This window comes from Papilio machaon, chromosome 19, assembly GCF_912999745.1.
Source record: "Papilio machaon chromosome 19, ilPapMach1.1, whole genome shotgun sequence".
NCBI lineage: Eukaryota > Metazoa > Arthropoda > Insecta > Lepidoptera > Papilionidae > Papilio > Papilio machaon.
In genome coordinates, this window is record NC_060004.1 from 7,182,681 (window position 1) to 7,198,811 (window position 16,131).

Genomic DNA, 16,131 nt, shown 5'->3' on the forward strand with positions numbered 1-16,131 from the left:
TGACATTTGACAGCATATTGACCATATGTTGAGCAAAGAGTATATACACAAAAATTGACATATATGGCAAACCCGTACAGATTAAACATTTAGTGCCCTCTCCAATGACATCCATATATCTGCCCATGCTCGACTCAGCGCCCATTGGGTCGTGCCTAACTATCAAATCTCGAACCACCGCAATCTCATCAGCGGCCACGGAAGCTTCAGTAAGAGGGTGAACGATATGAATCTGGTCGAATCAAGTATGCGTGAGTGCACTGAGGTTAGGGAGAACGCTCATCATGTTTTTGGTTTAAATCTTCATATTTTTTGCCAAGATGACTGTGGTCTTCTGTTGGTCTTTTCCAGATACTTACCTGTAGAATCTAACTAGATATGTAACCGCATTAGCTCGGTGAGACTTGCGCTTTTATTGCAGTTATATACTTTTCAGTCACTGATGAATTATTTCAGGTCACTGCTTCCAGATAAAGTTCTGTCAGAAAAAAAAATACTTTGAAACATAAATGTCAGATGTCCACATACAAGACATGACAAGAATACTTTTGTTTTACTTTTGTTTTTGCCGACAACAGCAATAATCTTACATATTGACTCTGAACAATTTTTATTTATAAATTATTTCCTAACTTAATTAATTGCTGTATTTACAAAAACAATAATTAAATTTTAATAAAAATGGGCGACAGAAGAAAAAGAGATGACCAACCAGATTGTACGAAACTTGCTCAGGCACAAATGTTTGTGCAAGAGGATGATTCAGTTGGCTTTAACTGGATAGAAATTCTGTGCTACCCGTACATTGTTTGCGGCAAGGCGTGGGAGTTTTGCGTTCGAATATGCGCAGGTACCAACGCTTGCATGTTATGCTGGCTCATCATGCAGTGGGTTATGTGCAAGATATCCGCCTACGGCGCCCCAGATCCCGTCTTGTTTCCTTATTATTTTTACATTTTCTGTCAAGTTGTCCTAATGTCTCTTTTATTTGCATGTCTTTGGTTCTTCTTCGGGAAACCTGTTGTTTATCCATATCTGTTAGCGATCTACAACACTCTGTCAGACAATAAAATTCTGCCAAGTGGAAGTAGACGTATGGCCCTAAGGAGGTACTGCTTTAAGAAGAGTGAAATCTTCGGTACCAGCGTGGAAAGCGGCAGCGCTTCGCATAATATTGATATCTACGCACATACAGTTTCTGCAGCTTTATATTTACTTGTATATAATGCTTTGAAATAATAAAGTATTCGTTTTAAAATTTTGGCATTTTAAATTCCATTTGTTCTTTTTTTATATTTGCATTTTATATTGTGTATTTTACATTTACTTTAATATTTTAGGACAGCCTTGAAGACCTTTCGTTTTAGCCTGATCACTAATAAATAAAACGGATTCGGGACGCTTCGGACGCCCATTTCTAATGTAAAGAAACGGACCCGATTTAGAGCCGTCGATGTACTAACTAAATTTTGCTACTGCCTGCGGGGGGAGGGTGAAAATTTGAACATTATTCTGGCACTTTGGTCTTTAGAAAGACTTTTTATGAAGGCATCAAGAAGTCAAGCACACAAGCAAGTTATTTGTAAACTTATCGTTGTTTACTCGTATGTTCGTTATGTTCAAAGAATCGCGTAAAGGGGTAGAATTTTTTAGGTAAGACGACGGCGCTGCAGCTCTTTACTTATTCCGTTACTTAATGAAATGTAGAAAATTTAATACCCCCATGATATGAAAAGGAAGACTCCCACACTTCCATATAATTGTGTAAATGAGTGTCACATTAAAGAAATACACTTTTTATAGAATTATCAACGTTCCAATTCCATTGAACAGTCTGTGGCTCTATGACTCTGTGGTGGGTTCATTATGGTTGTCTTGTCTGTCATCATTCGTCCTCGCTGTCAGCCTGTGTCAGTTGGTTAAAAAAAATTGGGTCTTTCTAACATGAACAAGTTATGTTATAGTGTGTCAAAACAATTTTATTTCACAATATCTTATTTTTGAGAATACGTTTGCACGCGAACATAACACTGATCCTGAGATTTTTTTTAAATCAGCATATATTTGTCTACTGGTAAGTTTATTTTTTTACGTAATTGAAATCATTAATGTATCTGCTTTTGTTTACATTAAAAAAATTATTTATAAATAAAAAACATCGTCCTTAAACAAAACAAAAGATTTGGCGACTGAGATCAATGTTTTACTGATTTCTACAGTAATATTCGTTGAGTTGCATATTATTAGACGCGTGATTGAATACACGCCAATGTTCGCTTCTTAATTAATTTCCCGGTGGTATTGGTATGTTCACGTTACGAGTTAGATCGCTTTCACACGGTTACGGCGGCCCCGGACGGCCAGCGGGCAGTAGTCGACCCACTCTCTCTTGAGGTGTGACCTTCATTTTTGGCACACTTTTGTATTTACGCCATCCACTTTAATATCATCTTTCATACAAACATACGTGAATTATAATTAATATATCATACTACCATAACCTATTTGCCTATTAATTTTTTAAACAGTTAACTAATAAATAAAGCAACTTTCTATATTTACAATATTGTTATTTATATATTTATATATTCCATGTTTATAATGTTGTCATAGAAATAAAAATAAAATAAAAAAATAAAATCCAGTTTATTAACCAAAAACAAAACAAATTACACTTATAAAGATATTGATTAAAGAGAAAAAAAAAATAGTTCTTGGCTAATGGGAAGAGGCTCTGCTGATGCTGCCTCCAGCTTGTCACTGAAGGCCGCGCTGGTTTTCAGCCTCCCCGTAATTTATATACTAGTATATTACTCGAACAAGGTGAGGGTAATTTAGTACAGGGGCAGTTGAGAGTTCAGCCATTCATTAATTCATGTTTGGGCGCGTGTGTATGTGTGTGCGTTTGTTTGTGCGATAGGGATAAATTGTAAATGTTACATTTCAGCACTTTCTAAAATATTACACAAAACACATATAATGTTTTAATGTTAAAATATGTGTCTTAATGTAAAAATAATAATTGTACATATATCTATTTAGTTTAGCCAATATATAATGTCATAAGTTATCAAACATGGGTCAGGTGCCTAAAAAAAATTTTGATTATTTTATAGTTGATGGTTAGATAATTTTTAATAATCCTAATCATTAATGGAACCGTGACCACATTTAAAGTGGACTCATTCAGATATTGTTATACTAAATTCTGATAGCCTAACAAAACTAAGGTTATGTTTAATGTAGAGTACAAACCTATATCTATACATATAATAAAATAAAAATGAATCTTTACATCTAACTAATATTATAAATGAGAATGTTTAGATGCATGGATGGATGGATGTTTGTTTGAAGGTATCTCCGGAACCGCAGAACAGATCCTGCTGAAATTTGGTACAGATATAAAACATATTCTAGATGAATTCATAGCCTACTTATTATGTCTTTTTTTTAATTCTGCACGGACAGAGTCACGGACGACAGCTAGTTGAGAATATATAAGACTAACTAATAGAGAAGGTGTCTTACAATGGTACAGAGAGATTGAGGTTTCATGCTATTGCACTTGTTTTAAGATGATGTCAATATGATTTATGCAAGTGTGAACCCGGTTTTAGAATCAACTTGACCAAATCCAACGAAGAAATATTTTGTCTATTACTTAAATGGTGACATCTGTAGAATATCTTAAAAAATAAAACAGGTACACTTGCTTTAAATGGTGGTTGGTAATTTTTTAGTAAGTACACACAAAGTACTTTGAATGCTGTGGGGGGTGCTTCAGCATTCAGTACGGCCAGTATAGATTAGATCGCGCTTCTATACGGCATTTATTACATCTTTGGCCGCGACTTCGTCAGTGCAGAATTTAAAAATAAGCAGCATATCATATGGCCGCGTGCATCATCTACCTTCCCGCCCAAGTCCCGTCAAAATCTTTACAGACAGTCGGCCTCGCGGTTAGTAATCAGCTTCGCAAATACTTCACTTGTACGAAATATTTTAATTTTTTCATAAATTTCGTATCCTTCTTAATATTACCTCTTACTAATATTATAAATGCGAAATATAAGATGGATGGATGTTTGTTAGAAGGTATCTCCGGAATTGCTGCATAAATTTTGTTTAATGAAATTTGGCACAGATGTAGAACATAGTCAGGAAGAACACATAGACTACTTTTTTTTTAATTCCGCGCGGACGGATTCGCGGGCGACAGCTAGTTAATACATATATGTGCAAACAATCGTGTGTGCAGTCGGTTGACGCAATGGCTTACGGCTTGCTGAGGCGCGCCGTCCACCTTATACGTCACCTGCCACATCTTTCGGCCGTTTTAGTATTAGGCATATATATGGACCGGCGATATATAATATGCGTAATAAATTGTAATTGATCTTGTCACGGTCAAATCTATGTCACATCGAATCATATCGTTTTCTGTACGCATGTACCTACACATCGCCGAACCCAGATCCGGCGCCGGCGCAGCCTTGGCTTGGATCCGCTCTCTGCGTTATGGTCTTGTTATGGACCCAAAATTAGTATTTCTAGCTAAATATCTAGCGACGGTGGACAAATCGAAATGATTGTGCTATAATGAATGCCTACTCATATCCGATCTCGCGGTCACTCATGTCTTTGTCTCCGGTACTCACCACAACACCTACGACAAAATACTTAGGTTTAGTACTGTATACCCAGCAGTATGCATTGCGAGAATTTGTCTAAGAATTTTTTTACATAATTTACACTGTTTACATTTGAAATGCAAGTTATAAATAGTGCGGGGAGCAAGAGGCGAGAGCAGTTGTTCACGAGCTCATATCGATTTTACGCAATGATAAGGTGCGCGTACGGTGCGAGTGCGCTACTCTGTACTACGTCATTGTATTGCGTGCACGTGGCTATGCTGCCGCTGACGTCAAGGATCTCTATCGGTGTCGGTGTTATTATAATTGTACGTATTGAATTTGTTCTGCTAAAGTCTTGTCATGTAGAGTGAGGACGGCAGGCCGCGGCCCCGACGCCGAAATACAACGTGTATTGTTTGACATTTATGAGTTATACAAACACGGACTTGATAATTATTTGAGTATATGTAAATTTATGTTGTCTTCAAGCAAAGAGAATAAGACATGTTTAATAATACAGCTAAGGAGAGGAATGAAGGTTGTCTTGCGACGCTCTGTGCGTATGCGCGTGCTGCGAGCGGTGTCCCGCCTGCCTCCATAAGTGCAGACTCTCACTTACTTTGTCTATATTGTGTAAATGTACATTTATATTTTGCATTTCATATTGCAAATCAAGAGTCTGTAGGCCGCGTATAAGCAATGTTAATAAACGATTTCACGATCTTCCGCAGATTGCGAATTTTACGAGTAAAGAAAGAAAGAAAAACATTTATTGCCACACAAAGAATATAAAACAAAAAAGTAGAGTAGTTTGTATATTTCATTATTTTATTTCAATGTTGGTAACACTGTTCTTTTTACACCTGGAGAAATTTTTTAAAGAATTGTAATTTTAATCAAATATGTTTGCTATTTTATTTCTGTAGGAGCAATTAATATTTTCTTTGTCAGTTTTAACAAAGCATGTCAGCGGCGACACGCATGCGAGGATCGTGTGCAATGTCATTATCTCCAATCACACATACGTTCCTAACAGTTTTCCTTTTATAGTAAATCTCATACCAACTATAAAGTTACTGTACTATAGGTAAATTGGGCCAAGGAATTCTACATGATGTTGATGCGGATGTCGTTCTGGCTGAAATCAACTTTGGTGTTGTCGCTCCATGTCTTTTAATTTATTTTCAAGTTGAGATTTGATAACATAATTAGTGAAAGAAAAACATCAAGTTATTTGTTATTTAGCATTAATTGCTTTTGAACATAAAGCCTATTATAGATATAAAGTTATCTTTGCGTTAATGTCGCTCATTTAGTAATCGTGTTATAATTTGTGGTTAGTAAATAATTATCCGTTGTAAATGTTCTTATTTATGTTTTTATTGACAATGATCATTTTATAATTCTTTCTTAATTAATTTACTTTTTTTAAATGTTGGATATAAAAGTTTTTTGTTTTGAATAATAACCCGATAATAACGGAACGAGTTACGACACTAAAGGCGGATATATTATTGCAGGCTGCATACCGTGATCTCACAAATGTTTCTTAATTGATTCCACATCATTTAATTTCGATGATACTGGTGTCCGGATGAGCACAGATTCATTGGCCGATATGTCGATTTAATTCTACTTACCTCGTGTTTCATTTTCATAATAAATTATCCACACTTGACAACTGTGGTGTTTGATTCAATGAACTGTACATGTGTACAAAAAGTCGAGTATCCAAACGCAACCGCCTGTACAATGTGTTTTTTTTTAATAATAAAATTTAATTTACAAGACTCTTGTAAAATTATGATGAGGCTTAAACGAGTTTGCCATAAAATAATATTTACTAAATTATTAGGCGTTACTTTTGCAAAAGAGTTATTTTCACAAGTACATTTCTTCAAGTGAGTAAGGTCATAAAAGCCATTTCCACAGCAGTAAACTGAGACCCATTGAACAAACAAATTGAACAATTGTGTGTTGCACTACCACGCGGCGGCAAGATTTAAACTCAATTTGCTAAAAAAAATGCTGCCTTATTATGTTATCAGATTTAACTGTCTATAGTTAAAAAAATATTTTGAGGCAAAACTATAAATTAAAAAAAAAAATAATTCATTTATGTATGCATGTAGAAATTAGTATTGCCTTAAAAACGAACATGCCTTAAAACTCAAAGTTGGTGCTTTTAAAAAGTTCTCGATGAACTTTATAAAAGCACCAATGCCGACATTGAGTTTTTAGCGGACGTTAAAATGCGTCCGTGTGAATGAGTCCGTATCTGGCTAAGAGCGAGCCATGAACACGGCGATCTTATCACCCGCCACCGCCGCGCCCCGCATCCGCACCATCCGGCGAGGAAGCCTTAACATATCAATAACGATATTTTTGAAACGCTTTTTAAACAGTGCGATGAGGATCTCATTACTTTGCATGAACGCTGCTGCCTGCTCCATAGTTATATAACAATACGTGTTGCGTCAGCAGAGCCCTACCTACCGTACCGCGTTCGTACCACGATCGCCACGTGCCCGCGACGTTACTCATTGCAATATTCACAGTTTATTTGTTTGTTTTATAATCAGATGAGATCGCGGTCAACCACTAGTCTGCTCGTTAATAAATAAGAAACCGCATTTCGGAAGTCTACGCAAAATCTTATACAATATCATGATTTATGGAAAATTCTCGACCGGCGCTAGAATTCCAGTAATGTCTAATGTTGTATTTAGACTAAAATGTAATTGAAACACTGTTTAAGTTTTTTGTGGTAAGACCCCGTATATTTAAAGCCATGCCAAGCCAGATGATTATGATAAGGACCGACACAGTCGTATGCGCCACCTCATTATGTCACAATGTTGTACCATAGACAACTGCCACGCTGGTCTGCGTCGCAATGCATCAATGCACAATGCCATCTACCACCGACAATATGAAGCGATTACAAATGTAGATTCAGTTCATTGGTGAACGTGCTACGTATGCGAATGTAGAGGCGGAGGCAGAGGTGACCTCTAAGAGATCGCTACACGTTCACTGCGTGGTTATGTTTGCCGCGCTACCCCGCCTCCCCCTGCGTACTATCTTGACTAACAAATTAACAGGAAAATCGTCGTCCGAATTCATAAATAATATTGTACGTCATTGCATCGTGTAATGTTTAAAACGAGAGCGACTAGGTACTGCGATGTCCCACTGATTCAGGCAATTAGTATGTATAACTACGACTGACTGACAAACAGATAAGCAGAATCGTCTGCAAGTAGATGAACGCATTTTACGCAGAATTCGTTAAAATAGCGAAATGACCAATGGCCATACGATCAAGAATTGTAGATCCACGTTTGCCAAAACCACTTCCCCCTCCCCTTCGTTTTCTAATGAAAATGATAAGAAGAGAAAGAGGACCAAAATTCAGGTCTTCCTCTCCACGCCTGTGTTCCGTATTGCGGGAGTATTGTTTCAGGTGAGAGTGCAGTCATGATGACAACTGCTGCTGACTCTACTTCCACTACTTCCACTTTTATAAGTTTCATCCGTTTGAAATGTTTAACTCCGACGCAAAGCAGTTTTTTGCGTTTATACATAAAATTATTTCGAATTTAAAAAGAACTGCAAAAATACACTTTAATAACACGACACCAATGTCAATACAAGGGCAACGTATATTTTATAATGAAATTGTGTTGCCACTCCAGCAAATTGGTGCCATACGTTTTCCGCAGTATGGTTAAGTTTAACATTTCCCTGCACCGCCGCCACCACACCGCTCTAGCCGCAGCGTTGGCGGCGGTGGGTATTAAAAAAAACGTAATAAATAGCTTATGTGTTTGGGCTATTTATTACGTTTCTGTTCTGGAAGACCATAATATTTTCTACATCTGTGCCAAATTTCATCAAGATCCGTTGAGTCGTTCCAGAGACACCATCAAACATCCATCTAAACTTTCGCATTTATAATATTAGTAAGATGAGATTTGATAGCTCATTAATACATTATTCATTCTAACTCAAAAAAAAAAACATGGAAATAATAAGAATTAAACTTTACAAGTATTTATTAATTTAAGTTATACGAATGTGTTTACGACATATGCATAACTATGTAGAAGTTAAACATGTAAACTGTACAATTTATCATTTACTCAAATTTGCAAAATAATAGATACGAGTAGATTAGATGTTAGTTATCAGTCACAGTATTTCCCTCATCGTGCTCGGCTGCACGCCGCCACCACCGCCACCGCCACCGCCGCCGCCGGGGTACAGTAACGACCGAAAGCCCTCAAAGTGTAAAGGATAACTCAAAATAACCAATGGGGCCAAGTGTACATCAGATGCATTTGATGAAAAGAATCATCAAAGTCGTTTCACCAGGAGCAAGTTTACACCTAACACCATATAACGTATGGTTGACTACTTACTCCGCTGGTGCAGCGACCCAAAGTGGGTCTTGGCCTCCGACACAAGAGATCGCAAAGAGATAGTCATTAACGTATGGTTAAATAATACTTTTTTTTTGAATTCGGTTAAAAAGCGTTGTTTAGAGACAACAAAGTATCTGCCGTTAAAAAAACAATCGCCACGAAACAGCATTAAATTAGTTCGTGACATCTTCCATCTTAAGTTAATTTTTATTAGAAAAAAAGAAGACAAGAAATAATTATTCACTATATTTTTTGCATTGACAATAATGACCATTGGCTTTTATTTCCGTGTAGAATATTATTACAGAAGACAATTTAAATGCTCAAAGCGTCAGCGTCACTAGGACGGACGCCAATGTCATGGCGATCCTGCAGGCCGCGCGTTCGTCATCCACACGGATAATTCACCAGACTGTGATGAATGAATGGGTCCGAGATTTTCTGTCATAATAACACTATTTAAAAACATTTAAATATCATCTGTTAGTAAAATAGTAGTATATAAATACTGACACATAAAGGGAAGACATGACGGCGCAGCCTCACTGGTCTATGAGCATTACCATACAGTACATACAGCTACAAAACCTGTTTTATATCACTTGAACTCGGCTAAATATAAGGTTATCTCATATCCGTCAACGTCCGCGTCCTAAGGCTGGCTTTCGCGCAACCTTTCCGAACAGGAAGCGCCGCTCTCGCCGAACTCTGAGCGTCGCACTTATTAATATGGCCAAAACATGTCTGCGTCAAGGAAAACCCGTCATATTGACCTGTTACATGACGCAAACAATAAGTGCTCTCTTCCTTGCTTCGGTTACTACTTGGTTCCAGGAGCTAGTTGACGGTCAAATTAGTACCGTAAGTGTCCAGGGCTTACAAAATCACTGGAAGACATATTTTTCTGGTAGAACGTCTCGGGTAGCTATTCGAGTGGCCAAGACTCGGGCCGGCAGTTCCGGCAGATGTTAAAAAAAATGTCGAATTTTTGGAGTGGCTTTTACTTGTCGATTTGTGTATCTTATTAAGCTGGATTCGTGATGACAGAAAACCCTACGATGTACTTAATTCGTGTTTAATTACTCGGTCGTCTGTTCAATGATAAAAGTGTAGAAGAGCGCCAGCATTGATACTGATGTTAATTACACATCAAATTAAGTGTGTCTGGATTGGGAGGGGGGGGGGGGGCAAGGCTCTGCCGCTGGTGGACTTCCAATGAGCCGCGCACGCGCCGCCGGCGTGCTGAGCGCTCTACAAATTGCGCTTGATAAAAACTTACTTTTCATATACAGCGAACACAATCCGCGATAATAAAAAAAACACGTGTTTAACCTTTTGACCGCTTGTTGATATTAAACACACTTCTCATTTTTCCCCGATTGACTCAGGAGTGTAAATGTTTTTTCGCGTATATGTATAGGTTTTATGGATTCGTATTCTTCCCTCGAGTGATAAGAGTCCTTTCAGTCGGCTTTTGTTGCTGTTGATATATCAGACACACTGACGCCGAACGAAACACTGTTTTATTTTGTTATTTAATAAAGAAGAGATGTGAGACGCGTCGACGATCTCCTGCGTGGTGTCGTGTCACGTGTCGGAGAGGAAATTGCGTGTGTCCGCCTCGTACTGGCGATGTTTTTTATATTATCTCAATCCACATCGATATTATTAATATTTAAATATGTACAAGTTGTATAAAAAGCACTCGAGTTACACAAGACAATGTGTAATTAGCACTCTGTGTTATATAACTCTATTGTTAATTGTTATTATAAAACATAATTACGCCACCATAATCACAATTAATGTGGGAGGCACAAGCAAACAAACCCCTCCTCCCCGCGTCGGTCCTCATGGCGGAGGGCGCGCTGCAGCCCGTTGCTCGACTCCCGCTGCTGCTGCTGCTGCGACATTAACATGTAAAAGCACTATTAAATATAAAAAAGTTTTAGATGATAGTTTATTTTCGATCATTTTGAAAAACCGGCAAAAGATGTAAATTACATCAGATTTGTAACAAATAAGGAAAAAGAGTTTAGCATTAACATCGTCGTATATACAACAGTTGAATATTGATTAGCAAAGAAAGTTCGATGGGGGCAGTGCGGGACCTCCTGCTGCCGATGTCACATCGAGGCGATCCCTCTATTGCTAGGCTTCGAACCTCGCAATGGTTGGCGGCGTATAGTCGTCGTCTGTCAGAGAACGCGGCACCGCGACACCGCGTGACTCGCCGACGTCATCGAACAAGAGAAAATAATTAATAAACGGCTCGCACATTAAGTTATCTTTCGAGAATCGTTATACAAACGACCGATCGGTCCGTGCGGTCGCCATTACACTTTCCAATAAATGCGGCGGCGTAGCGCGGCCGAGAGCAGACTGAGTCGCAGCGGCATTGCAGTCGCGCGCACAGAGCCCGCAGCCGCACGCCAGCGCTTCCTCCGCCGCAGCACGCGACACTACTTGTCTCATATACTCTTGTAAGTCTCTTCTCTCAAATACTTCCACCAAACTCCTCATTTATTTACGATCCGCACTGGGTCCTTTGTGGGTAACGAAACGTAGCTCGATAGACATTAGTCTCACAACAAAAGCACTAGCCCCCAATACTTGCCAGTTCAGATCTATTTAATGGGCAATAGTTGTTCGGTTTGAACGTCCCCGCGCTTTGACCTTGTGCAAATACTATAAGTTGTCTGCTGAAAGGGGTGCCGCCCTTTTCCCGGCGCGTTCTGTTCCCGGTGGCACGCGGGGACAAGTGGCTCTTGTGCCCCGCTGTCGGATCCCCTTGAACCATTCCTTGTTGCCGCTTCGTCGTCAGCTCAAGTGCGGCATCGGAGGCCACTGAGGACCTCGAGCCTACTCTAAGTTAGGGGTGACTGCGCCTAAGTCAACCCTAGGCTAGCTAGCCCAGTGCCCATAGCTTTATTTCACAGACACCTTGAAATTTTTTCAAGGATATTATGCAGATTGCATTACTTTGTTTTCCTTTATTGTAAAAATGTCGGATAAATATATAAACATTTCATAATTGAAACACAAATCCGGACGCTATCCCCGCCCCACCAAATCATTGGTCGTGGATCAAATCGGAACTATGTTAATACAAATTATTTAAATAATAAATAATAATAAAAATTAATAGATTAACAGTTCGTACTTAACCACTGCGCCATCAACGATCACATTTACATTTTCTCACATTGCAAATGTGTTTTTTTTAGTGTAAAGTACTTTTGACCTTAGTGCTACAACATTGTAGAAGGAAATGACTTCAGTTAACTCAGAACGAATTGGTTTTCTGTCACTTTAATTTGAGGAATCATTAGTGATGTTTGTAGTAAAGTAGTTTTTTGTCAAGTTTTAAACAAAGTAGATATGTAAATAGTAACGAGAAAGGTTAGCGCTCGCCTGCGACTGCGACAGACAAATTGTTCCGATTTACATATTTGTTTATTGCTCCACATCAAAACACATTTCCGACGACGATTTCTCATTTAGTACAGCGTAGCCTATACCAAGAGAGAGAGAGAGAGAAGTCGTGCTGCTACTGCTCGTATTGAGCGCAATTTAGTAAAATACCTATGTAATTTGAAAGTTTGTGTGTTGTTGTCGACAGAAGTGAGCTGCTTGCGGCAGCCGGCATCCAGTGGGCAGTGGGCAGTGCGCAGCGAGTGACGATGAAGATGAAGGTGTGGGGGGCGCACGGGGAGTTCTGCGCGCGACACCAGTGGGAGGTGATCGTGGCGACGCTGGCGCTGCTGGCGTGCGCGGCCAGCGTGGAGCGCGGCGGGGCGACGCGCGTGCAGCGCTGCGCGGGGTGGGCGCGCGCCTGCCCCGGCCTCGAGGCCGAGTACCAGGCGGCCGACGCGGTCGTGATGACGTTCGTGCGCTGCGCAGCCCTTCTCTACGCTTACTACCAAGTCTCCAATCTCCAGAAAATCGCATCCAAGTATCTGCTCATCATAGCCGGCGTGTTCTCTACCTTCGCCAGCTTCATCTTCACGTCCGCGCTCGCGAGCCTCTTCTGGAGCGAACTGGCGAGCATCAAGGACGCGCCCTTCCTCTTCCTGCTGGTGGCCGACGTGGCGCGCGGTGCCCGCATGGCGAAGGCCGGGTGGTGCGCCGGCGAGGATCAGGGCAAGCGCGTGGGGCAGGCGCTGGCACTGCTGGGGCCGAGCGCTACGCTGGACACGGTGCTGGCCGTGCTGCTGGTCGGCGTGGGCGGACTGTCCGGCGTGCCGCGTCTGGAGCATCTCTGCACTTTCGCCTGCCTCGCGCTGCTGGTCGACTACTTGGTGTTCGTGACGTTTTACCCCGCTTGCCTGTCGCTGGTTTCGGACTTCGCGGCGGGAAGAAAAGAGATAGCCGCCGATGGCCTGTTCTCCGAGGCCGAGGTCAAACCGAACCCCGTGGTGCAGAGAGTGAAGATGATAATGGCCGGAGGGTTGCTGTGCGTGCACTTGACGAGCCGCTGGCCTTGGAGCCGCGAGGGAGGTCTGCTCGAGGGCGCGCTGCGCGACGACGCCGCGCCCAGCGCCGGCGACGACCCGCTCTTCCACTCGTACGTGAAGTGGTTCTCGGTGAGCGCCGACTACATCGTCATAGCCACGCTCCTGTGCGCGCTCATCATCAAATTTATATTTTTCGAGGAACAAAAAAATTGGATTATCGACATGAACGATATGACCGTCAAAGAGGTGGTTCAAAGCGAGAAACCCATGTTCTCGATCGGCGAGGAGCCCACGGTCAAGGCGGACACATTCACACAGACCGAGGAGTTGGTCGCCGGCGATGAACTCCAATGGCCCGTCCTCTCACCGAGCTCCTCCGCGGCCAAACTCAACGCCAAGAAACGGTCGATGGCCGAGTGCTTGGAGATCTACCGAGCGGAAGGTGAGTGCGCCACGCTCAGCGACGACGAGGTGGTGATGCTGGTGGAGCAGTCGCACATCCCGCTGCATCGGCTGGAGGCCGCGCTCGGAGACCCACTGCGCGGCGTGCGCCTGCGCCGGCGTGTGGTCGCCACCCGCTACCACGCCGAGGCGGCCATCGGCCAGCTCTCTTACCTCAACTACGATTACAGCAAAGTGCTCAACGCGTGCTGCGAAAACGTAATCGGCTACGTGGGTATTCCCGTGGGATACGCCGGCCCGTTGGTCGTCGACGGCAAGCCCTACATGATTCCGATGGCGACGACGGAGGGAGCTCTCGTCGCGTCGACCAACCGCGGCGCGAAGGCGATAGGCGCCCGCGGAGTGACCAGCGTGGTCGAGGACGTGGGCATGACGCGCGCGCCGGCCGTGCGTCTGCCCAACGTGGTGCGCGCGCACGAGTGCCGTCAGTGGCTCGATGACAAAGACAACTACGCCCTCATCAAGGAGGCCTTCGACTCCACCTCGCGGTTCGCGCGCCTTCAGGAGGTGCACGTCGGGGTGGACGGCGCCACCCTCTATCTCAGGTTCCGGGCGACGACCGGCGACGCCATGGGCATGAACATGGTATCTAAAGGCGCCGAGAACGCCCTGAAAGTGTTGAAAAACTTTTTCCCCGACATGGAAGTCATAAGTCTCTCCGGAAACTACTGCTCGGACAAAAAAGCGGCCTCGATCAACTGGGTGAAAGGGCGAGGCAAGAGGGTCGTCTGCGAGACCGTCATCAGCGGCGAGAACCTGCGGAACATCCTGAAGACCGACGCTAAGACGGTCGCGCGCTGCAACAAGATCAAAAACCTGTCGGGCTCCGCTCTGGCGGGCTCCATCGGCGGCAACAACGCGCACGCCGCCAACATGGTGACGGCGCTCTTCATCGCCACCGGCCAGGACCCCGCGCAGAACGTCACCAGCAGCAACTGCTCCACCAGCATGGAGACGTGCGGCGAATCCGGCGAGGACCTGTACGTTACGTGCACTATGCCCTGCCTCGAGGTGGGCACCGTCGGCGGCGGCACCGTGCTGCCCGCGCAAGGCGCCTGTCTGCAGTTGCTCGGCGTCAAGGGCGCCGGCCTTCGCCCCGCCGAGAACTCGGCGCGCCTCGCCTCGCTCATCTGCGCCACCGTGCTGGCCGGCGAGCTCAGCCTCATGGCGGCGCTCGTCAACTCCGACCTGGTCAAGTCTCACATGCGCCACAACCGCTCCACCGCCAACGTGCAGGGCGCCGCCCCGGCCCCGGCCTCCGCCCCCGCTGCCGCGGCCGCCGTACTGCGCGTGCCCACCTCGTAACGAACGCCGGACAGCGGGACGATGCGCGGGCTCTTCGTTAAAGCTTTAAAAATATACCGTAGATGAGCGCAATCTAAACACCGAGTACTTCTGCTTCTTTAATTCGATGACATTTAGTGTCTTAGAGTTCGGGCGAGCTGAGCGACACGTCAGTGTAAAGTTTTATTTATGTGCTGCGAGTGCTTCGGTTTATAGAAACCTTAATAAATAACAAATACACTCTCTACGTTATCCACTGTTGACTTTTATACCAAAATGAAATGCGATCGATTTCGTCCACAAAGCCCCGCACTTGGCATCTGTTCTCGGCTCTTGCTCTGCCTATAAATATTATTTGGGAGTTTAAACTTAATTATTTATATAGATGTAAAATGCATGGACTTGCGTCGGCGAAGTCGCGTCGGACTTCCCGACACATTGTATATTTGTCTTCCGAATGTAGTTGTTGTGTGTCCGACGCTTTGTTTATGTCGCGGACTGAGGGATAATGTTAAATAAATAATTATATTTACCTACCTGTTGGTTTCATTTCAGTGCCCCTACGTAAGTAGTGCAAAAGTCAAATTTTAGAGGAGAGGAAAATAAACGTTCAAACAAGAATTTCTTGAGTTCTATAACAGACTGATGAAAAAAAATTTTTTTTTAATATACTTCCACTACAACAACACAATTCACGCCCGTAACCCAGAAGGGTAAACAAAGATCGAGGACCTTTATTTGGCGTGATCCTGACTTACCTCGCTTGCTTTTTCCACGTTCATAGATTTACGCATACATGTCGGCGTCGCTCCAACATTGAGTGGCAATCACATTCGCGCCATAAATTTCCTTTTTTTAATCTCC

General features: G+C 42.8%; 1 protein-coding gene across 2 annotated transcripts; it reads left to right on the top strand.

Moving 5' to 3' along the window:
- The first annotated feature begins 1,902 nt into the window (after positions 1-1,902).
- LOC106715604 (3-hydroxy-3-methylglutaryl-coenzyme A reductase) lies at positions 1,903-15,803 on the top strand. 2 transcript variants are annotated; one of them, XM_014508924.2, is made up of 2 exons: positions 1,903-2,074; positions 12,687-15,803. In XM_014508924.2, exon 2 carries the CDS (start codon positions 12,748-12,750, stop codon positions 15,286-15,288), a length of 2,541 nt encoding a protein of 846 aa, XP_014364410.2. In that variant the 5' UTR covers positions 1,903-2,074; positions 12,687-12,747; the 3' UTR covers positions 15,289-15,803. The 2 variants fall into 2 exon arrangements, with proteins under 2 accessions (XP_014364410.2, XP_014364412.2); XM_014508926.2 differs by lacking the exon at positions 1,903-2,074 and adding an exon at positions 11,356-11,547.
- Positions 15,804-16,131: the final 328 nt, after the last annotated feature.

Bases quoted from the DNA above. Each gene is read 5' to 3' on its own strand.
- LOC106715604 (XM_014508926.2), top strand. From the start codon at position 11,417: ATGCGGCGGCGTAGCGCGGCCGAGAGCAGACTGAGTCGCAGCGGCATT. The intron at 11,548-12,686 runs GTAAGTCTCTTC...TGTTGTCGACAG, and splicing joins TACTTGTCTCATATACTCTT to AAGTGAGCTGCTTGCGGCAG.